Source organism: Arachis stenosperma, chromosome 9 (assembly GCF_014773155.1).
Source record: "Arachis stenosperma cultivar V10309 chromosome 9, arast.V10309.gnm1.PFL2, whole genome shotgun sequence".
NCBI lineage: Eukaryota > Viridiplantae > Streptophyta > Magnoliopsida > Fabales > Fabaceae > Arachis > Arachis stenosperma.
The window spans coordinates 146925931-146950951 of NC_080385.1; the positions used below are offsets into that span (position 1 = coordinate 146925931).

The window sequence follows — 25021 nt, forward strand, 5'->3', positions numbered from 1 at the left end:
ATTCCAAGAACATTACAAAGGTTACGTTTCTTTTTCAAATGTATATTTTCAGAGAAGAAGAAATAAGACTTAGCAAAATTAACCTTCTGGCCTGAACAACGACAAAAATGGTTTAAGATACCCCGCACTACTTGCACCTAAACTGTAGTATCTTTTACAAACAAGACAATATCATCAGCAAAATAAAGATGAAAAAGACCCAATCCACCTCTATTAACCGTAATTGGTTACCAAAAATGATGCCCAACTGCAAAAGAAATAATTTGGGATAAGCGTTCAATACAAAGCACAAATAAATAAGAGAAGATAGGATCCCCTTATCGAATATCTCTAGAGGGTGTAAAAGATGCTGACGGAGTGCCATTCCATAGAACTTTCATCTCTGCCGAAGAATAGTAGTGATAGATAAGATCAACTAGATTCATTGGAATATTAGCTTCTGATAGAGTATCTCTGATGAACTACCAATTGAGGCGATCATAAGCTTTTTCGAGATCAATTTTAATAGCCATAAAATCACCATCTCCCTTCTTTGACCACATATAGTGTAGAACTTCTTATGCAATTAAGATATTATCAGCACTTTACCTCTTCGGAATGAAGCTAGATTGCGAGGAACTAATTAGCTTAGGCATAACTTCTTTCAACCTTTGCGATAGAATCTTGGTAATAAGCTTGTATGAGACATTGCATAACCTAATAGGCCAGAACTGCACTATAGTTTTAGGATTATCCACTTTTGGAATAAGGAAAATAAAAGTACTATTCGCTACCTAAATTTTCTGATGATTTTAAAACACTCCATCTACCATCTGTTAAGAGAAATTTTCAACGAGTCCTAGTTATTTTGATAGAACATAGGTAGAAAACCATATGGACCCAAAGCTTTCCAAGAACCCATGAAGAAAAGAGCATGTCTAATTTCTTTAGGTGAGATATCCCTACCAAACGCTCCTTTTTTTCATTAGTAAGCATAGAAAACAGCCCCAGGACTTTAAACTTTTCATATTCACTAACTTTCGTATAGAGATTCAAAAAATAATTAATACTGAGTTTCTTCAACTGTTGATCATCCTCAATCCAGCTGCCTTCATAATTTTTCAACATACTCACTTTATTCCTTCTTCTCCTAGTCATGGCTAAGCTATCAAAATAAGAGATATTCCTATCTCCATAATTAATTCACCTACACCGAGAATATTGCTTCCAATAGATCTCCTCTTGAATTAATAAAGCTTCCAATTTCATCTATAAGGATGTTTGCAAATCCTCCAGAAATAGGTTCACTTCAAAAGATAAGCTTGTAGAGATTCTCTGGAGCCTAGCTAAAAGCCATGATTTTCTTCTAGCTAAGTTTTCAAAGATCTATGCATTCCAGAGTTTAACAGCAGACATGAATAACGACATATTTATCTCAAGAGGATTTGTAGAGCTTCAATTATTAGCTAGCAAATTCTGAAAATCGTCATAAGCTAGCCGCGAAGCTAAAAAATCTGAAAGGCCACATCAAAGCATTATCCGGGCCCCCCATATCCAATAAGATAGGGACATGATCAGACTTTAGTTTGGGTAAGTGTTTCATGGCAGCCTAAGAAAATCGTTGAGACCATAAGCTATTCACCATATACCTATCCAGTCTTCTTCGAACTGTGCCACATTGCTAGATGAAGAGTTGTCTATGAAAATCAATATCTTGTAATCCAGAATCTAATAAACATGCAGTAAAATGATGATGATCTTTTGATAGACCTGAGTTCCCACCAGTATCAGCACTACTTAAGACACAATTAAAATCACCTCCAACACACCATTCTATTTGCACCTGATCTACTAACCGTCTAAAATTAGACTATAATTCTAATCGAGGACCCAGATACGACAAATCGTATACCATAGTAAAAAACCAAGGTACTTCATTACGAAACGAGACTTTAAGATGAGTAAACTGTTTATGAAATTCCAGATGATCAACCTTTCAGCTATAATTGTTCTACAAGACCCAAATTTTCACTACAAGAAAAAGTAGTATTTGTAACAAAAAAATTTGTTACAAAAATCTGAATTTTGAAACGAAAGAAATTTATAACAAAAAAAAATGTTACAAGGTTGTTGCAATATGTTTCATTACAAAAAAATTTTGTAACAAAAAATGAAACTATTACAATACAAAGTAATATTTTGGGGTTAAGTACTTTTTTCGTCCCTAAGGTTTAAGGTGAAAATCAAAATCGTCCCCGACCTTTTTTTGTTATTAAAGTCATCCCCAATATTACAAAACGTTATAAAATCCTCCTTTTCTACTTTAATTATATTTTTGACCAAATTACCCTTAACTATTAATAAAAATAATAAGAAAACCCCCCCACCCCACCCCACTCCCCAGCATCTCTTCTTCGCTCTCTTCCCTCCCACCCCCAATCCCCTTCCTCCTACCAAATTGAAGAACACTCCCATCTGAAAAGGAAAAAAGAATAATAACAACAACAAATTACACTTATATTTACATACTAAACCATAAAAATTGATGTACCATATAAATCACGAAGCTATTATTATTATTATCATCACTACACAATGAACCTGAATTTGGCGTCTTGGAGGCACTAGACCTTGTCCATTTGAGAAGTGAAGAAAGATGGTTAATCAATGGCCCTGATTTACCAACATTAATTAAATTAATTTCAAGCTAAAAAACGAAAAAAAGAAAGAAAAGCATACCCACATTTGAAAAAAACATGCAAAATAAGAAGGGAATCAATTGGCACTCATCAACGTAAAGCAAAAAGATTCGCCCATTAAAAAAAATTTGGAAAATCGAACTAATTAAAAAAATCGAGACACTAAAATTTTTCTTGGCTTTTCATATTTTTGGGGTTACCTGCAGGAGTAGTTTGAGCTGAAAATCGGAGAGAGAAATAAGTGGCAAGCGCAATGAGAGATTACAATAATAGAACACTGTTCCTCCTCATAGTAACTCACCCAATGATCGAAGGAGAGGGTGGGAAAGAAGAAGAAATAGTAGGTTGTTCTATGATTTTCTGTTGTGTTTGTATGTTTGTGTAAACTTGTTACTTTGAGTTGAGAAGAAGCTATGAAAGTAGTAGGTTTAATTTTTGTTGGGAACTGATGATGATGGTAGGATGGGGTTTGGAGTGGGGGTGGGGGAGTTCAAAGAGACTCAGAGTGTAGGGGGAAGGGGATTAGGGGTGGAAGGGAAGAGAGCGAAGAAGAGATGCTGTGGAGTGGGGTGCGTTGGGGTGGGGATTTTTCTTTTTTTTTAATATTATTTTTATTAATAGTTAAGGGTAATTTGGTCAAAAAAATATAATTAAAATAGAAAATGACGATTTTATAACGTTTTGTAATGTTGGAGATGATTTTAATAACAAAAAAAGGTCGGAGACGATTTTGATTTTCACTTCGGACCTTAGGAACGGAAAAAGTATTTAACCCTAATATTTTGTAACAATTTTTTTAATACAAAAATTAAAATTTGTTACCAAAGTGATAACAAATTTTATCCTGTGAGATATTTTTCATAACATTATAATTTTTTCTATCACAAAATTTTATTACAAAATATAATTCGATTTTATAACATTTTTTATTCCTTTAATTACAAAAGTACAATATTTATTTTGTAACAATTATTTTTAATACAAATTACACACATAATTTGTCAAATTATATATTTTTTAATTAATTGATATGTTAACTAATTTATTGAGCAAATCAACATTTATATAATATATAATAACATAGATAATTCAAATATCTCTCGCTCATTTAACTAAGATTACTTTAAAGCAAAATAACATTAAAGTTAATTCTACAAGTTGAACCACAATACAAAAGTTCTATATAAATTAATGTCTCCATAAATTAAAATATTCTTGAGTCCTATAGTTAATATATTGTCATCATTTTGACACTTCTATAAATGTGAAAAATAATAAAAAATTAAAAACATAAAATAACACTAATTACAATTATAACATCAAACGTCCACCAATCAATTACTCAATTTAATGCCAAAGTAAATCTAAATATCAAAGATCTTATCATAAATTAGCATGATTCTAAAGACAATATTAAATAGTTAAAGTATATATAAGCTTGAATATCTGAAGGTGACAATCCTCAATATAATTACATAATTAAATATTTAAGAAGAGGATACTTAAAATTAATTGACAATTTTACCAGATATTTTCATTTACAGTTTTGGAAGAATTTTGACATAACCTCTCTTAAAATATAGACATATTCATTTTTATAGTTCCCACAAGTCCAACCAACTTCTCATTCCACAAGTTCTGAATCCTCAACATCAATCAAATATCTATTCAAGTTCTTCATCCTTATACATAAAACCATAAACTCAATATAACAATCAACCACTCGATTTTAATTTCTTATCATTAGTAAAATCAAATGCTAATGATTTTTTAGATTTATGAGCTAAATTTCAAATTTCAATCAATCGTAACATAGTTCACAATCAATTCCATTAATCAATCATAACATAGTTCCCAGCACTCTATGTATTCCTTTCTCTCTTTCTTTGTTCATTGTTTAGAGTGCGTGTGTGAGTTGCAGTAAAGTTAGGGCAATTGGTGAAAATTTGGGTCTTTAAAGTTAGGTTTGGGAAAAGAAGAGTAAGAATAATTTGGAGATTTTATAAAAATTAGGCAATAAAATAGTAATTATAATTAAATTTATAAAATAAAATTCATTTTAAAACACAAAATATTTATTTGTCAACTTATAAATTAGTTTAAAATACCCACTAATTTAAAAGTAAAAATAATCTAATTAATTTTTTTATTCCTTAAATTAAAGTATTAAACTCTAAATATTAATTATTCAAATTAAATCATATAAAATTTTTATTATTTCTCAACTACTAAAACTTTAAATTTTAAATATAGAAAATATTCAATTATTATAAAATCAAATAAAAATCTGATTTAATTTAAACTCAATTTTTTAAAACTTGATTTAGTTACCTTTAATAAAATAATTTTTAAAAATAAAGTCTTGAACAAATAATTAAAAATATTTTAAAAAAATAGTTTCTACAATTTTTAATAATTAATAATTTAATCGTTAATTTTTCTATAAAAAATACTTAATATAAACAATATTTTAGAAAAATTAAAATTTTAAAACAAAATAAAATTATCATGTAAAAAATTATATAAACAAAATTTTTTACCCCTAAAAAGTAACGTTTTGAAAAAAAAAATTTAAATACAAAAGATCTTTAAATTTTGTGATAAATAAATAATTTATTACAAATAATATTAAATTTTATGATAAATTAATTTTTTATTATAAAATATTTTAAATTTTTACAACAACTTAATTTTTTGTTACAAAACATAATAAAATTTTACAATAAAATACCATTTTATTACAAAAGTCAATACAATTTTTAAAAAAAGAAATTAGATTGTTACAAAATATTAAAACATTTTGTAATAAAATGTTTTGTTGTTACAAATTATTTTTATTATGTAATAGTAACTAATTTTTGTTAAAAAAATAATAATTTACAATAATTTTAAATTTGTTACAAAATTTTTATTACAAATAATGTTCCATTTTTTTGTAGTGATCCACTTGAGAACCTAACACCTTCCACCAGATACCTAGAAAAAAACTCAATTTACTCGCAATTTTTATTATTGCTTTAACTCCAGAGACATGAGTTCCAACAAATAGAACAAATGAGAATAGAAAAACCCTTCAATTTACACTTCTATAATTCCAAGTTATTATATTCATAAATAAAATAATAATAACATAACGAAACATTGGAAGAAACAAATAGTAAAATTATTAAACATATTTCTGCACACCATAAACCTACATTAAATTTTTATTGATTTAAGTATTGGAGTATTTTGCAGATATCACTTTACATTCTTATTAAAAAAACGTCAAATAATCTCACGTTTAAACCCAAATTACTTGTTTTAGATAACTCTTAGAACAGTATTATTATATGTTAAAAGGAGAAAAGTTGAATAAAGAAGGAAGATTGTTTGTTTTACAATAAAAAAATATTAAAACATAAAAATATTATTTACAGTGCACACTCTTCTTAAAAATTTAGTTACAATTTGTATTTTATATCCAACTTTATTTTTCACCAAAAAAAAATTCCATTTCTATATACATTTAATATTTTTGTTAATTTAATATTTAGGTATATACATCTTGTGTTATTTTTATGTTGATTTAATTTAACATTAATTTAATTTTGTAATTATCATTAAATTATATTATTAACCTATAAATAAACACTCTTCATTGTACATCTTAATAATACATCCCAATATATAATTTCATGAAGTATACCAGTAAGAGCAATGCTAGGGGACAGTAATTTTTGTGATTGTTAGCCATCAATTAATCATCAATGATGATTTAATGGTGTGAGATTGGTATGAGATTTCATCCAATAGCTCACATTTCTCTGCTGGTTACATGCTGGCCAAAATTCAATAGAATTGTTGCCCCCTAGATTTTCCCTACCAGTAAATAAGCACATATATACATATACCCCTGTCAAATAAATAAACAAATACATCCATGTTTACTTATTACATATCCTATACACAAAAAGTTCTGAAAAGTGCTCACCTAATAATCATAATAGGTATTATTCAGGTGAGTGAAGCGTATTATACAGGAATCTAAATACCTCCAAAGTATAGCTTACAATAAATTAAAGTACTATAAGATATAGATCTAGGACTATATACTATGGAGGTTGAGTAGGCAATGATTTTCGGCATATGGGACATGTGGAATGCAACATGAGCCATGGATCAACACAAGGTTGGTGAAAGGCATGGCCACAACCAGGAAGAACCCTCAACATCTCACTCTCTTTATAGTCTCCTAAGCATATGGTGCATCCACCCACAACACTATTTTTGTTCTTTACCTCATCGGAATATGGCATCTTAGGGTAATTCTCATAACTCGTGTCGATACGAATATCCACGTGGTGTTCCAATGTTTGATGAGATTGTGACGATGGAGGAACACCGGCTACTATGTTAAATATGTTAGGAACTCGAATTCTGCGAATGCGGAAACATGCAAAAGCTATGGTAGCAAGTAAGAAGATCAAACCTAGTATGAATGCTACGCCATATGTGAAACCACTAGCATCAAAACCATCTTTTGATTGAGAAGTGGAATTATTGGACATCTTCTTAGCTTCAGTTAGTTGTTGGAGAAATTTTTGAGGAACAGGGAGGGATGGAAAACTTTTAATTTGTGAGTTATAAGATCATAGGTGATAAGGTATTTTATGTGTTTGGTTGGTCAACGACGTTTATGTCCTTTTCATTTTTGATAGGTGTATTAAATAAATAATCTTGTTATCTTAGTTTTATATTTTAATTTATTGGCTGGCTTTTATTGCTTTGAGGAGCTTCTTTTTGGAATAATATATAGAATATACAATTAAGTGGATAATTAACACATGACAATGACTTTATGTAAACCTATTTGCATACAATATATATTCTAAGACGATGACAATTACATGTATTGGATTTTTCTCAATTATTATAATATAAATTTAATTAGTTTTCATGCACCATTAAAAAATTGTGGATCTCTAAAGAAATAGATGTAATAGTAGTTTGTTGGAACCTAAATATTTTAGAAAATGTCACAGAATTATTTTATACAATCATTTAATCATATATTATTATATTAAAAAAATATAACTAATTTTTAAGTCACCAAAAAAATTTATTATTTAAAAAATTATCTAAACTTATAAATTTAATTAATAAAGGTATAAAACTTTATATCAAAATTAAATTTTTATAATATATATCGTCATAGAGGTTGAAGATAGAGTCTGAGTTTATGTACATTTGAACATCCAAGTATCAAAATAAAAATCAACAAATACATTTGTATGTGATATGGACGGTAAAACCTAATTAAAAAGCAATAAATCAGTTTTATATGTTATAGTTCGGTTTTGCACGATATAATTTATTCAAACATCATAATTTGGATTCACACAAAGCAAGTATCGTAACGACCTAATACGATATTATTATCTTTCAATAAAATTAATTGCTAAAAACATAATTTCATCTCATGTATAAAAAAGATAAGATCTTTTATCTTCGACAAAACTAAGACAAATATACAACAATACTAACTTAAGCATTAGAGTGCCTTTTGGAGGTACACTCCCCCCTTTATTCTATCCACGACGAGATATACTTTTTGGATGAGAAGCTCGGACATTTAAGCCACCAGCTTGGAATTAAGAATTACAGCTCGGAGCCAACTGTCGGGAAACGAGTTACATCCAGACCACTCACGCAAGAACAACTGGTACCCACCGTGGGGACTTGAAATAAAAACCCTATTTTTCCTAAAGCTTCCGAAAACCACTCCCTACAACCATGGCTGACATACCTCTTCCCACGTCATCCGGGCTTTTTCGGATGGTAACGGAGTTACAGTAAGCCAATCAATGCATGGCAGAGGAGAATCAGCGAATGGCGAACCAAATAACCAAGCTGACCAATGCTCAGATTGAACACAATAATGATGAACGAGTAGAAGATGAAGAGCAGAACTTCGATCCAACACATATCTCTGAAACTCAGCCGAACAAAGAACACCAAGAAGTTAACAAAGACAATGAACACGATAATGTTGTTGGACCATTTACTGCTGAAATCATGAGCTTCCAAATGCTCAAGAGGTTCACGTTGTCAACGACCTTATCCCGTTATAACGGGTTAGGTGACCCCAGAAAGCATATCAAAAATTTTCGATCTATAATGATAGTAAACAGTGCTTCTAACCCTGTTTTATTATGTCGTTATTTTCCCATTTTTTAGACAGTCCTGCACTTGATTAGTTTTGTTCTTTGTCTGCATATTCAATTTCTCATTTTTAGGAACTTGCAAAACTTTTTAAAGATCGCTTTGCTGCTTCTTCCACCTGCATGATTCGGATTACTTGAATACAATCAAGTAAGGCCAGAATGAAAGCCAGAAGGACTATATCACTGGATTTACGAAAGTGGCTTTCACCATTCCAGATTTTCACCCAGAAGTACACCTGCATGCCATTAAGAGCGGACTTCAGCCAGAAAAATTTCAGGAAGCAATCACGGTTGCCAAGCCAAAAACTCTCGCCGAGTTTTGTGAGAAAGCTAAAGGCCAGATGGAGATTGAAAAACTCCGCCAATCTCGGAAGTCAGAAAAAACTCATGCTAACAAAGACGATGATAAAGCTCGAGAGAGTAAAAAGGCCTTCAAATTAACACCATGTTATGACTCATACATGCAGATTAAAACAAAAAGAGATGACATAATCAAAGAGATCCTAAATTCGAAGCTCATCAAATCTCCCCAAAAAGCCGACAATTACCAAGACCCGAAGAATGTGGATTATAACACCCCGATTTTTTACAGGATTATTCTCAGAATTCTGTGATGAAAAAAATTTGATAAATATCTAAGAATCACCTCATCATAAAATAATAAGATGGATTTAGACTTGATAAGTGAAAAGAATAGATAAACGCGTGTCCTAAACTTCAATATTATTTTACTTTGTTTTAATTAGCAACTAGATTCGGTGATTTCAAAAATTATTGTACCGATTCAATTATTCTAATAATTACTTTCATAAGATTTTAATCATCTCTTTAGTTGTTCTTGAAAAGAGTTGATAAATAAATAATTGAACCACACTATTTTAATGAACCAAGTCTTGAACCGGATTGGTTTCTTTTCTTTTGGTCCAACCAAACCACCTCCCACCCAATTAAACCCAATCCTGATTACCTCTTTAAAGTATAGTTTCTAAACCAAACAATAATCCTTTCATACAAAAAGTTGTTTGTCACAAGTAACAAACCCCTAAATTTTATAAACCGAAGTATTCAAACCTCGGGTCGTTCTCCCTAGGATTTACAATAAAGTGTCTTGTTATTGGTTGTGAGTTATTTTGGGGTTTTAGATGAGAAACATGAATAGTAAATGGTAAGAAAACTTTATTAACAAAATGGTCTTGGCAAGATTTGGTTGTCAAGGGTCTTCATCATTATCACTAGCCACAAGTATGGTAGTTGCAAGGATTAATCCCACTTAGTCATCCTTAAATCAATTAACGAAGAAAAGTCAAGTGAGTTATATCAATCCTAGTCCATAAGTCCTAGCTTTCCACTAATTGGATTAATGAAGGCTAGAGTTAATGGCTATCAACTAGCAATCAATTGGACACTAGTGACTCAAGAAATCCTAAGTTACCTTCTCAAGCCAAGAACATAAAATCCTACTCTAACATCCTCTCAAGCATTTCATCAAACACTTGATAGGCATAAAAGGAAAACATGGTGAATCAACAACAAGAATGAAATCTAACAACAATTATTGAAAGAAATTAACAACAACAATCAAAAGAAACACTTTTATTATGAATTACCTTTATTGAATTGGAAGAGTAAAAAGGAACAATGCTAGATCTATAACAAAATACAAGAACAATATAAAAGAGATTATGACAAAAGAATAGAAGAAGAATCAATGCAACTACAAGGAATTGAGATGTGAAAGTAGAAGAAGATGGATCTAAATCTAAATCTAAGAACTAACCCTAAACCTAATCCTAATTCTAGAGAGAAGTGAGAGCTTCTCTCTCTAGAAACTAACTCTAAACTAGTCTCTATGTGTGTGAATGTCATCTATGTCAATCCCCTTCAATTCTTGGCTCTTATATGCATTTTGGCGCCAAAGTTGGTTGCTGAAACCTTTCCAAAATCGCCAGGCACGTGCTTCATTAGTGAGGTCATGTGCCATCATCGGCGCGTGCGCGCATGGTACGCGTGCGCGTCCTTGGCCTGTTTCGCAATGTGCGCGCGAGCGCCTTGTGCGCGTGTGGTGCGCGAAATTGTGAACAATACTTTTCACAACTCTCATAATCCCTGGTCATGAACTCCAAAAACTTGGTGGTTCAATTCCATGGCATTACACAACTTCGCACAACTAACCAGCAAGTGCACTGGGTCGTCCAAGTAATAAACCTTACGCGAGTAAGGGTCGATCCCACGGAGATTGGTGGTATGAAGCAAGCTATGGTCATCTTGTAAATCTCAGTCAGGCAGACTCAAATGTATAATGGTGATGAACGAAAATAACATAAAGATAAAGATAGAGATACTTATGCATATCATTGGTGAGAGCTTCAGATAAGCGTATGAAGATGCCTTCCCTTCCGTCTCTCTGCTTTCTTACTGTCTTCATCCAATCCTTCTTACTCCTCTCCATGGCAAGCTCGTGTAGGGTTTCACTGTTGTCAGCAGCTACCTCCCATCCTCTCATTGAAAACGATTGCATATGCTCTGGTCACAGCATAGCGGAATTCATCTGTCGGTTCTCAATCAGACCGGAATAGAATCCAGTGATTCTTTTGGCGTCTGTCACTAACGCCCCGCCCTCAGGAGTTTGAAGCACGTCACAGTCATTCAGTCATTGAATCCTACTCAGAATACCACAGACAAGGTTTAGACCTTCCGGATTCTCTTGAATGCCGCCATCAAGTCCTGCCTATACCACGAAGATTCCGATTAAAGAATCCAAGAGATATTCACTAGAGCCTTGGTTGCTTGTAGAACAAGAATGGTTGTCAGTCACCTTGTTCATAGGTGAGAATGATGATGAGTGTCACGGATCATCACATTCATCAAGTTGAAGAACAAGTGATATCTTAGAACAAGAACAAGCGGAATTGAATGGAAGAACAATAGTAATTGCATTAATACTCGAGGTACAGCAGAGCTCCACACCTTAATCTATGGTGTGTAGAAACTCCACCGTTGAAAATACATAAGCATAAGGTCTAGGCATGGCCGTGAGGCCAGCCTCCCAATGATCTAAGAACTAGATGTCCAAAGATAAAAAATACAATAGTAAAAGGTCCTATATATAGAGAACTAGTAGCCTAGGGTGTACAGAGATGAGTAAATGACATAAAAATCCACTTCCGGGCCCACTTGGTGTGTTCTTGGGCTGAGCAATGAAGCATTTTCGTGTAGAGACTCTTCTTGGAGTTAAACGCCAGCTTTTATGCCAGTTTGGGCGTTTAACTCCCATTTAGGTGCCAGTTCCGGCGTTTAACGCTGGAATTTCTTGAGGTGACTTTGAACGCCGGTTTGGGCCATCAAATATTGGGCAAAGTATGGACTATTATATATTGCTGGAAAGCCCAGGATGTCTACTTTCCAACGCCGTTGAGAGCGCGCCAATTGGGCTTCTGTAGCTCTAGAAAATCCACTTCGAGTACAGGGAGGTCAGAATCCAACAGCATCTGCAGTCCTTTTGAGTCTCTGGATCAGATTTTTGCTCAGATCCCTCAATTTCAGCCAGAAAATACCTGAAATCACAGAAAAACACACAAACTCATAGTAAAGTCCAGAAAAGTGAATTTTAACTAAAAACTAATAAAAATATACTAAAAACTAACTAGATCATACTAAAAACATACTAAAAACAATGCCAAAAAGCGTATAAATTATCCGCTCATCACAACACCAAACTTAAATTGTTGCTTGTCCCCAAGCAACTGAAAATCAAATAAGATAAAAAGAAGAGAATATACTATAGACTCCAAATTATCAATGAAACATAGCTCCAAATTAGATGAGCGGGACTAGTAGCTTTTTGCCTCCAAACAGTTTTGGCATCTCGCTTTATCCTCTGAGGTTCAGAATGATTGGCTTCTTTAGGAACTCAGAATCCAGATAGTGTTATTGATTCTCTTAGTTAAGTATGATGATTCTTGAACACAGCTACTTATTGAGTCTTGGCCGTGGCCCAAAGCACTCTGTCTTCCAGTATTACCACCGGATACATACATGCCACAGACACATAATTGGGTGAACCTTTTCAGATTGTGACTCAGCTTTGCTAAAGTCCCCAATTAGAGGTGTCCAGGGTTCTTAAGCACACTCTTATTGCCTTGGATCACAACTTTATTTCTTTCTTTTTCTTTATTTTTCTCTTTCTCCCCTTTTTTTTCGTTTTTCTCCTTCTTTTTCTTTTTTTTGTATTCACTGCTTTTTCTTGCTTCAAGAATCATTTTTATGATTTTTCAGATCCTCAGTAACATGTCTCCTTTTTCATCATTCTTTCAAGAGCCAACAATTTTAACATTCATGAACCACAAATTCAAAAGACATATGCACTGTTTAAGCATACATTCAGAAAACAACAAGTATTGTCACCACATCAAACTAATTAAGTTAGTTTTAAAGATGAATTTGAAATCCTGTACTTCTTGTTCTTTTGTGATAAAAACAGTTTTCATTTAAGAAAGGTGATGGATTCATATTCATAGCTTTAAGGCATAGACACTAAGACACTAATGATCATAAGACACAAACATGGATAAACATAAAGCACTAAAATTCGAAAAACAGAAAAGCAAAGAACAAGGAGATTAAAGAACGGGTCCACCTTAGTGATGGCGGCTTGTTCTTCCTCTTGAAGATCCTATGGAGTGCTTGAGCTCCTCAATGTCTCTTCCTTGTCTTTGTTGCTCCTCTCTCATGATCCTTTGATCTTCTCCAATTTCATGGAGGAGGATGGCATGTTCTTGGTGCTCCACCCTTAGTTGTCCCATGTTGGAACTTAATTTTCTAGGGAGGTGTTAATTTGCTCCCAGTAGTCTTGTGGAGGAGAGTGCATCCCTTGAGGTATCTCAGGGATTTCTTGATGAGAGGGGTCTCTTGTTTGCTCCATCTTCTTCTTAGTGATGGGCTTGAGGTCATGCCTTCTCAGTTGAACCGGCTTTGGATGCCATTAATGGTTATGGAAAAACAAAAAGCAATGCTTTTACCACACCAAACTTAAAAGGTTTGCTCGTCCTCGAGCAAAAGAAGAAAGAAGAGAGTAGAAGAAGAAGAAATGGAGGAGAGGGAGATGGCTTTGTGGTTAGGCCAAAAGCGAAGAAGTAGTGGTTTGAATTTGGATGGTGAGGTAAGTGGGGTTTTATGGAGGTGAGTGGTGAAGAGAGAGATGGGATTTGATAGGTGAGGGGTTTGTGGGGATCCTGTGGGGTCCACAGATCCTTAGGTGTCAAGGAAAAGTCATCCCTGCACCAAATGGCATCAAAAATCACGTTTTGAGCCAATTCTGGCGTTAAACGCCGGGCTGGTGCCCATTTCTGGCGTTTAACGCCAGGTTCTTGCCCTTTCCTGGCGTTTAACGCCAGTCTGGTGCCCCTTTCTGGCGTTAAACGCCCAGAATGGTGCCAGACTGGGCGTTAAACGCCCAACTGCTAGCCTCACTGGCGTTTAAACGCCAGTGAGTTCTTCCTCCAGGGTGTGCTGTTTTTCTTCCTGTTTTTCATTCTGTTTTTGCTTTTTCAATGGATTTTGTGACTTCTTATGATCATCAACCTACAAAAAATATAAAATAACAAAGAGAAATATATAAAATATAATCATTGGGTTGCCTCCCAACAAGCGCTTCTTTAATGTCAGTAGCTTGACAGATGGCTCTCATTGAGCCTTACAAATGATCAGAGCAATGTGGGAACCTCCCAACACCAAACTTAGAGTTTGAATGTGGGGGTTCAACACCAAACTTTAGAGTTTGGTTGTGGCCTCCCAACACCAAACTTAGAGTTTGACTTTGGGGGCTCTATTTGTCTCTGATTTGAGGGAAGCTCTTCAAGCTTCTTCTCCATGGTGACAGAGGGATATCCTTGAGCCTTAAACACAAAGGATTCTTCATTCACTTGAATGATTAATTCACCTCTATCAACATCAATCACAGCCTTTGCTGTGGCTAGGAAGGGTCTGCCAAGGATGATGGATTCATCCATGCACTTCCCAGTCTCTAGGACTATGAAATCAGTAGGGATGTAATGGTCTTCAACTTTTACCAAAACATTCTCTACAAGTCCGTGAGCTTGTTTTCTTGAGTTGTCTGCCATCTCTAATGAGATTCTTGCAGCTTGTATCTCAAAGATCCCTAGCTTCTCCATTACAGAGAGAGGCATGAGGTTCACACTTGACCCTAAGTCACACAGGGCCTTCTTGAAGGTCATGGTGCCTATGGTACAAGGTATGGAAAACTTTCCAGGATCTTGTTTCTTTTGAGGTAATTTCTGCCTAGACAAGTCATCCAGTTCTTTGGTGAGCAAGGGAGGTTTATCTTCCCAAGTCTCATTTCCAAATAACTTGTCTTTTAGCTTCATGATTGCTCCAAGATATTTAGCAACTTGCTCTTCAGTGACATACTCATCCTCTTCAGAGGAAGAATACTCATCAGAGCTCATGAAAGGCAGAAGTAAATCCAATGGAATCTCTATGGTCTCATTTTGAGCCTTAGATTCCCATGGTTCCTCATTGGGGAACTCAGAGGAGGTTGGTGCACGCCCATTGAGGTTTTCCTCAGTGGCGTCCACCTCCTCTCTTTTCTCTCCATATTCGGCCATGTTTATGGCTTTGCACTCTCCTTTTGGATTTTCTTCTGTATTACTTGGGAGAGTACTAGGAGGGAGTTCAGTAACTTTCTTGCTCAGCTGTCCCACTTGTCCTTCTAAATTTCTAATGGAAGACCTTGTTTCAGTCATGAAACTTTGAGTGGTTTTGATTAGATCAGAGACCATGGTTGCTAAGTCAGAGGGGTTCTGCTTAGAATTCTCTGTCTGTTGCTGAGAAGATGATGGAAAAGGCTTGCCATTGCTAAACCTGTTTCTTCCACCATTATTGTTGTTGAAACCTTGTTGAGGTCTCTCTTGATTCTTCCATGAGAAATTTGGGTGATTTCTCCATGAAGAATTATAGGTGTTTCCATAGGGTTCCCCTAGGTAATTCACCTCTTCCATTGAAGGGTTCTCAGGATCATAAGCTTCTTCCTCAGATGAAGAGATCCTCCAGCAGAGCTATCCAAGGACATTTTAGATAGTTCAGAGAGACCATCATAGAAAATATCTATGATGCTCCATTCAGAGAGCATGTCTGAGGGACATCTTCTGATTAATTGTTTGTATCTTTCCCAAGCTTCATAGAGGGATTCACCATCCTTCTGTCTGAAGGTTTGGACTTCCACTCTAAGCTTACTCCATCTTTGTGGTGGAAAGAACTTTGCCAAGAAGGCATTGACTAGCTTTTCCCAAGAGTCCAGGCTTTCTTTAGGTTGAGAGTCCAACCATATTCTAGCTCTGTCTCTTACAGCAAAAGGGAATAGCATCAGTCTATAGACCTCCGGGTCAACCCCATTAGTCTTGACTGTGTCACAGATTTGCAAGAATTCAGCTAAAAACTGATGAGAATCTTCCATTGGAAGTCCATGGAACTTGCAATTCTGTTGCATTAGAGAAACTAATTGAGGCTTAAGCTCAAAGTTGTTTGCTCCAATGGCAGGGATAGAGATGCTTCTCCCATAGAAGTCGGGAGTAGGTGCAGTAAAGTCACCCAGCACCTTCCTTGTATTGTTGGCATTGTTGTTGTTTTCGGCTGCCATGGGTTCTTCTTCTTTGAAGAATTCGGTCAGGTCCTCAACAGAAAGTTGTGCCTTAGCTTCTCTTAGCTTTCGCTTTAAGGTCCTTTCAGGTTCAGGGTCAGCTTCAACAAGAATGCCTTTGTCTTTGTTCCTGCTCATATGAAAGAGAAGGGAACAAGAAAATATGGAATCCTCTATGTCACAGTATAGAGATTCCTTGAGGTGTCAGAGGAAAAGAAAAATAGAAGGCAGAAGTAGAAAATTCGAACTTATCAAAGAAGATGGAGTTCGAATTTTGCATTAAGGAATAGTGTTAGTCCATAAATGGAAAGATGTGAGAAGAAGGGAAGTAATTTTCGAAAATTAAATAAAAAATTTTTGAAAAACACTTAATTGATTTTCGAAAATAAAAGTAAGAAAGAGATCAAGTGATTTTTGAAAAAGATTTTGAAATTAGAAATCAAAAAGATATGATTGAAAACTTATTTTGAAAAAGATGTGATTGAAAAATTATGGTTTTAAAAAGATATGATTGAAAAGATATGATTTGAAAACAATTTTAAAAGATTTGATTTTAAAAATTAATGACTTGCCTAACAAGAAAAGATATGATTTAAACATAAAACCTTCCTCAACAGAAAAGGCAAAAAATGTTTAATCAAATCATTAATTGTTAGTAAGTATCTTTGAAAAAGGAAAGAAATTGATTTTGAAAACATTTGATTGAAAAGATATGATTTGAAAAAGATTTGATTTTGAAAAACTTTGAAAACTTGAAAAAAATTGATTTTGAAAACAAAATCTTCCCCCTTTGCCATCCTGGCGTTAAACGCCCAGAATGGTGCACATTCTGGCGTTTAACGCCCAAACTACTACCCTTTTGGGCGTTAAACGCCCAGCCAGGCACCCTGGCTGGCGTTTAAACGCCAGTCTGTCTTCTTCACTGGGCATTTTTGAATGCCCAGCTTTTTCTGTGTGATTCCTCTGCAGTATGTTCTGAATCTTCAATTCTCTGTATTATTGACTTGAAAAGACACAAATTAAAAATATTTTTGGATTTTTAATAATGAGGAATAATCAAAATGCAACTAAAATCAAATAACAATGCATGCAAGACACCAAACTTGGCAGTTTGTACACTACTGACACTAACAAAATGAGAATGCATATGAGAAACAACAAAACACTCAAGTCAATAGAATTCAAAGATCAAAACAAGAAAATCATCAAGAACAACTTGAAGATTAATTAAGACACATGCAAAAATTCGAAAAATGCAAGAAGAACAGAAACATGCAATTGACACCAAACTTAAAATGAGACACTAGACTTAAACAAGAAATATTTTTGGATTTTATGATTTTATAATTTTTTTGTGTTTTTTTTTTTCGAAAATTATGTAGAAAAAGAAAATAAAGGTATCAAAATTCTTAATGAGAATTCCAGGAATCATGCAATGTTAGTCTAAAGCTTTAGTCTAAAGAAATTAGACATGGCCGGCCAAGCTTCAGCAGGACATTGCATTCAAGAGCTAAATTGATGAGAATCAATCAGCTTTGGTGATGATAAGAACATCACCTTGAAACACTAGAATTCATTCTTAAGAACTCTGAAGAAAAATACCTAATCTAAGCAACAAGATGAACCGTCAGTTGTCCATACACAAGAACAATCCCCGGCAACGGCGCCAAAAACTTGGTGCGCGAAATTGTGAACAATACTTTTCACAACTCTCATAATCCCTGGTCATGAACTCCAAAAACTTGGTGGTTCAATTCCATGGCATTACACAACTTCGCACAACTAACCAGCAAGTGCACTGGGTCGTCCAAGTAATAAACCTTACGCGAGTAAGGGTCGATCCCACGGAGATTGGTGGTATGAAGCAAGCTATGGTCATCTTGTAAATCTCAGTCAGGCAGACTCAAATGTATAATGGTGATGAACGAAAATAACATAAAGATAAAGATAGAGATACTTATGCATATCATTGGTGAGAGCTTCAGATAAGCGTATGAAGATGCCTTCCCTTCCGTCTCTCTGCTTTCTTACTGTCTTCATCCAATCCTTCTTACTCCTCTCCATGGCAAGCTCGTGTAGGGTTTCACTGTTGTCAGCAGCTACCTCCCATCCTCTCATTGAAAACGATTGCATATGCTCTGGTCACAGCATAGCGGAATTCATCTGTCGGTTCTCAATCAGACCGGAATAGAATCCAGTGATTCTTTTGGCGTCTGTCACTAACGCCCCGCCCTCAGGAGTTTGAAGCACGTCACAGTCATTCAGTCATTGAATCCTACTCAGAATACCACAGACAAGGTTTAGACCTTCCGGATTCTCTTGAATGCCGCCATCAAGTCCTGCCTATACCACGAAGATTCCGATTAAAGAATCCAAGAGATATTCACTAGAGCCTTGGTTGCTTGTAGAACAAGAATGGTTGTCAGTCACCTTGTTCATAGGTGAGAATGATGATGAGTGTCACGGATCATCACATTCATCAAGTTGAAGAACAAGTGATATCTTAGAACAAGAACAAGCGGAATTGAATGGAAGAACAATAGTAATTGCATTAATACTCGAGGTACAGCAGAGCTCCACACCTTAATCTATGGTGTGTAGAAACTCCACCGTTGAAAATACATAAGCATAAGGTCTAGGCATGGCCGTGAGGCCAGCCTCCCAATGATCTAAGAACTAGATGTCCAAAGATAAAAAATACAATAGTAAAAGGTCCTATATATAGAGAACTAGTAGCCTAGGGTGTACAGAGATGAGTAAATGACATAAAAATTCACTTCCGGGCCCACTTGGTGTGTGCTTGGGCTGAGCAATGAAGCATTTTCGTGTAGAGACTCTTCTTGGAGTTAAACGCCAGCTTTTATGCCAGTTTGGGCGTTTAACTCCCATTTAGGTGCCAGTTCCGGCGTTTAACGCTGGAATTTCTTGAGGTGACTTTGAACGCCGGTTTGGGCCATCAAATCTTGGGCAAAGTATAGACTATTATATATTGCTGGAAAGCCCAGGATGTCTACTTTCCAACGCCGTTGAGAGCGCGCCAATTGGGCTTCTGTAGCTCCAGAAAATCCACTTCGAGTGCAGGGAGGTCAGAATCCAACAGCATCTGCAGTCCTTTTGAGTCTCTGGATCAGATTTTTGCTCAGATCCCTCAATTTCAGCCAGAAAATACCTGAAATCACAGAAAAACACACAAACTCATAGTAAAGTCCAGAAAAGTGAATTTTAACTAAAAACTAATAAAAATATACTAAAAACTAACTAGATCATACTAAAAACATACTAAAAATAATGCCAAAAAGCGTATAAATTATCCGCTCATCAGCGTGTGCGTGCTTTGGCTGACTTTGTTTCTTTGACTTTTTATGCTTCTCTCCACTTGTATGCTTCCTTCCTTGCTTCCTTTGATCCATGCTTAGCCTATTTCATCCTGAGATTACTAACAAACATATCAAGGCATCTTATGGAGTCAAAGAGGAAATAGAATTTATCAAAATAAGGCTTAAAAAACATGTTTTTACACTTAAGCACAAATACGGGAGAGATTACGAAATCATGCTAATTCCTAGGCTAAATGTGACAAAAGGTTATCAAAATGCTCTGAATTCAATACAAGACAAACCGTCAAATTGGGGTTTGTCACTCTTCTCTCAACACCGCTTGGAATTTAGCCATAAACCATAGTTCCACCTCTTCAGATGTGCACCGCTACTGTGTTGGAGGGAGGAGAAGACACGAAGCTCTCATCAACAAGCTCAACCCATCCTTCCTTCTATATAAATATAGGTAAGTAGCTTTAATTTCTCTTCTTCCCCAAAACACACATCAAGCAGAGAAAAGAGAGGAAGGGCTAGTGACGGAAAAAGAAGAGAGAGCAGGGAGGAGGACGGTCAAAGCTGAAGCAAAAGTTTCATCCTACTCACCCAATTGATTCCTTGAGCTTCTCTGTAAAGCATGCGAATGTAATAAGTAAAAGAAAATTAAAGAGAATATGGATGAGAAGGGAGGAGAAATGAAGAAGAAGAAAGTAAGAAAGGAAGAAGAAAGAATAAGAAAGGAGAGAAGAAAGAAGAAGAATGGAAAACAGGAAGCGACGCGTAAGCGTTGCCCATGCGTACGCGTGGGTAGCAGGCTGAGAAAACCACGCGTAAGTGTGAAAAGATGAAATGGGTGGGTCACGCGTACGCGTGGGTCACGCGTACGCGTGGGGTGGGTTGTGCGCCAGGCTCACCACCCGCACAGTTCCAGCACAACACTCGAGAAAAATGTATCAGAGAGCAAAATCCAATATGACGCGTGCACGTCAGCCACGCGCACGCGTGGGACAATTTTTTTTAAGCTTATTGAGAAATAAAAGGTTACTAACGCAATGCCAAACATGATTAGGCAAATGAAGCCATAATTTAAACTAAATAAACATAACTAAAAATGAAATTTAACTTATTACCAATGTAAACAAAAGGGAAAATAGGAAGAATTTACCATGGTGGGGGTGTCTCCCACCTAGCACTTTTAGTTAAAGTCCTTAAGTTGGACATTTGGTGAGCTTCTTGTCATGGTGGCTTGTGCTTGAACTCATCTTGAAACTTCCACCAACGCTTGGACTTCCAATAAGCTCCAACATTTTCAAGTGAAGTCACCAAGTCTTGTTGAAGTTCTTCACACGCTTTGAGCTCCCAAAATTGATCATCTTGTATGCCGGGATCCCAAATCTTATTTCTACACCTGTCTTTAAGTTGATCATCATTGTTCCAACCGGGTGGCAAGCAATCCAAATTCTCAATGAAGTACCAAACTCTTCTCTTAGACCCAACCAATTGATCACTAGTCCAATCCTTGCATCTAGCTCTTGAAATCTCAGTCTTGATGAGTCTTGATTTACAACTCCAACCACTAAACATCCTTCTTTTACACTTAATTCCATAAGACCTCCTAAGTTGGCCATCTGTTTCAAGAATACCATACTCAAGTGGGACAATAAAGTTAATAGAGATAAGTTTTACCCACTCAAATGAAGGAGTAGATGGCAACCTAGGTAGAGAAGTCTCCAACGATCTTGACAAAGCATATTCAACTCCCGTCCATCCTTTTCGAAGGACTTCCACCTTTTTAAAAGATTCTTCACTTTTAAGCTCTTCCTCACTGGATTCATCCAACTCTTCTTTGTCACTCAAATCATAAATATGAGGTTAAGAGAAATCTACCTCAATGTTGCTTTCAATTTTATCGGGAGAAGGTTCTTCTAACTCAAGGATTTCACTTGTGGATGCAAATTCATTACTAGGATGGCTTGATTCATGGTCATCATCACCAAGGGAACTTACCTCTTGATCTATTCCGTCCAATTCTTCATAGGGAACATGCCTTGGAGGTTGTGCACCTTCTTCCTCAACTTCTTTTTCAAGTCCAATAGAGGATGAATCAATTGTAGTAAGAAATTCATCAATTATTGAATCCATCTCTTGATCAACCTCCTCAAAATCTTTAACCATGATATACTTTGGAGGTTGTACACCCTTCTCAACATCAAATTCAAACTTCTTGGAAGGAGGCTCTATGACTTGAGAGGTTCCCATGGACTCTCAACATCTCCTAAGTCTTCAACCACTTCTTCCTCTTCAACAATTACGGCTTCCTCTAATTGTTCTAATACAAAATTACATTCCTCATTTTCTATCGGAGTTCCTAATCTCTCCTTCATGTTACGTTCTTCATTAGATTCTCCACATATAGCCATGGGAGTTCCTTGAGTGTCCAAACGTCGGGAGGCTAATCGATTTACTACCTCTGTCAAGGCAACCGTGAATTCTAGTACCTCCCTTTTCATCTCTTATTGCCCTTGAAGAACAACACCAAGGGTGTCATCCGTTGGAGATTGGAGTGAATATGAGGGTTGAGTATTAGAGGTAAGGGGTGGATCCACACAGGATATCAGAGCTTGGAGTGAATTTTGAAGCTCTCTTTGTCCTTGAAGAATAGCACTAAAGGTATCATTTATGGGAGTTTGGGATGGATAGGAGAGTTCATTGGTTGGGAAAAAAAGCTCATAATACGAAGGTGGTTCTTCTTGATAAGGATATGGAGATGGTGAATATTGATATGGTGGTTCTTGGGAGTAATTGTGTTGGAATAGGGTGGTTCTAAGTATGGCTCGTAAGGCTCATAAGGCTCTTGGTATATGGTGGGTAAGGATTAAGGTCATATGGGGGTGTTTGGTAACATGGGACTTGTGAGTACGGTGATTCAAAACTATCTTGAGGAGGGGGTTCATAGGCATATAGTGGGGTTGTTGGTAGTCACAAGGAGGTCCACCATATCCATTGTCTTCGTATACATTATGGAATGGCTCTTGTTCATAGTGCATCGGAGGAGGTTGTTGCTAAGATGGTTGTCCATAAGCTTGAAGCTCTTCTCACCTTTGATTGTCCCATCCTTGATGCAAGCCTTCATTGTAATCTTCACTTCCTACAACATAATTGTAACCACACCCATAGCCAAAGGGGTGAGAATTCATAGTAATAAGAAAAAATAAAAACAAAAACTAATTAGAAATAATGAAAATAAACTCCTAAACTAGAAACAACTGACAAAGAAACAAAAGGGAAAACATATTCACAATATTCACAATAACCAATAATAAAGCACACGTTTGCAATTCCCCAGCAATGACGCCAAAAATTTGACGAAGGAAAAATGTCGGTAAAGATTTTCACAAAAAAATTGCATTGCAAGTATAGTTCTAAACTGACAATTAAACCTCAATCAAAATTTAATTTGTTTGTTACAATGCAAACCCAATAAAAATAAACCAAAGTATTTAAACCTTGGGTCACCTCTCAAGGAATTGCAGGGAAGTGTTTATTATTGGTTATGATAAAGTATATTTTTGGATTTTGTGATAAGAGACAAGTAACGTAAATAACAAGGAAATAAAATAACAACTAAGAAAAGTTCTAACAAGGATTGAGAATTGGAATTCATATCCTTATTACCATCATCAATTGTGATGGTAATTGCCTTTTGCTCTCACTTAGTTAACTTCTAACAATGAAGGAAAGTCAAGTGAGCAAAATCAATTTAAGTTCACAAGTCCTAATCAAAGACTAGATTTAGTGAAGCCTAAGCCAACTAGCAATTTTCAATCACCAATCAATAAAAGAATTTTGATAACTCAAGATCCTCTAATTGATCAATCCAAGTTAAGAACATAAAAATCTAATTTAAAATCCAACCAAGCATTTTATCAAACACTTGGAAGGCACAAAATAAAGGTATAGAAAAGTAATAATGAATATTAAATCTAAACACCCAATTGAAATAAATTAACAATGACAACTGAAGAAAGCAATAACAATATGAATATATAAATTGCATTAACAAAGATCCAAAGCATCAAGAGTGCATAAACATAAGGATAACAAAGTGAAGGAAATAACAAGTAGAATTGAAGAACAAAGGTGCTAGAACAATAACTTGCAAGGAATTGTAAATAAAAACAGAAATTAAATCTAAATCTAAGAAGAAATTCGAGTAGAAACCCTAAAACCTAGAGAGAGGAGAGAGCCTCTCTCTCTAGAAAACTACATCTAAACCTAACTAATGTGAATGAAAGTATGAATGATTGATTCTCCCTTTCCAGCTCCACTCTGTAGCCTTTAATCAGTAATTTCGGGCCTGAAACTGGGTCAAAAGCAGCCCAGAAATCGCCCCCAGCGAGTTCTGTTAAGTGCAGCATGTGACGCTCTGTCACGCATACGCGTCAACAACGCATACGCGTTGCTGAACAATTCCTGGTCACGCGTACGCGTCGCTTGCCTCTTGCACTGGTCACGCTGATCCTGCGACGCGCACACATGGGTGACGCGTACATGTCACCTAACTGCAACGTAACTATGACAAATTGCATATCATTTTGAAGCCCCGGATGTTAGCTTTCCAACGCAACTGAAACCGCCTCATTTGGACCTCTATAACTCAAGTTATGATCGATTTAGTACGAAGAGATCAGGATTGAAAGCTTATCAATTCCTTCAATTTCTTGTGTTCCTTCCACTTTTGCATGCTTTATTTCCATCCTCTGAGCCATTTCTGCCCTATAAACTCTGAAAACACTTAACAAACATATCACGACATCGAATGGTAGAGAATAAGTATGAGAATAATGGATAAAATTCACTCAATTCAGTACAAAATAAACCGTAAAATAGCGGTTTATCAATCATCACAAGCGAGAAAGGGTAAGTAATTTTCCCTTGCTTGTATTTGTTTTGGCCGAATGGCCTTGTGTGTGTAATAGAGAATGTTGGTTCTTGTTGCGATTAGGGTTCGGTTGCAAAGAGGTAGCAGAGGCAAGCTTTTTGTGTTTGATCAACAAACAAAGTAAGGGATAGGATAGATAGAATGTTACTTGGTTGCTGTACTTGCTTGTATGGATTACTGGTTTATTATGTATATGATTGATGAAGCACCCATATAGAAAGAAATCT

General features: G+C 35.5%; 1 protein-coding gene and 1 long non-coding RNA gene across 2 annotated transcripts; both read right to left on the reverse strand.

Moving 5' to 3' along the window:
- Positions 1 to 2374: 2374 nt before the first annotated feature.
- LOC130947979 (uncharacterized) lies at positions 2375 to 3218 on the reverse strand. Its single transcript, XR_009072886.1, has 3 exons — positions 2879 to 3218; positions 2581 to 2652; positions 2375 to 2454 (listed from the first exon to the last, which is right to left on the reverse strand). It is a non-coding gene; the product is annotated as an uncharacterized LOC130947979 (long non-coding RNA).
- Positions 3219 to 6315: 3097 nt separating this feature from the next.
- On the reverse strand, positions 6316 to 7281 carry LOC130951558 (RING-H2 finger protein ATL70-like). The gene has a single exon (XM_057880240.1). The coding sequence runs from the start codon at positions 7226 to 7228 to the stop codon at positions 6773 to 6775; it is 456 nt and encodes a 151-aa protein (XP_057736223.1). The 5' UTR covers positions 7229 to 7281; the 3' UTR covers positions 6316 to 6772.
- Positions 7282 to 25021: the final 17740 nt, after the last annotated feature.

What these genes read in the sequence shown, in the direction of transcription:
- LOC130951558 (XM_057880240.1), bottom strand. Translation starts at nt 7,228, where the DNA reads ATGTCCAATAATTCCACTTCTCAATCAAAAGATGGTTTTGATGCTAGT.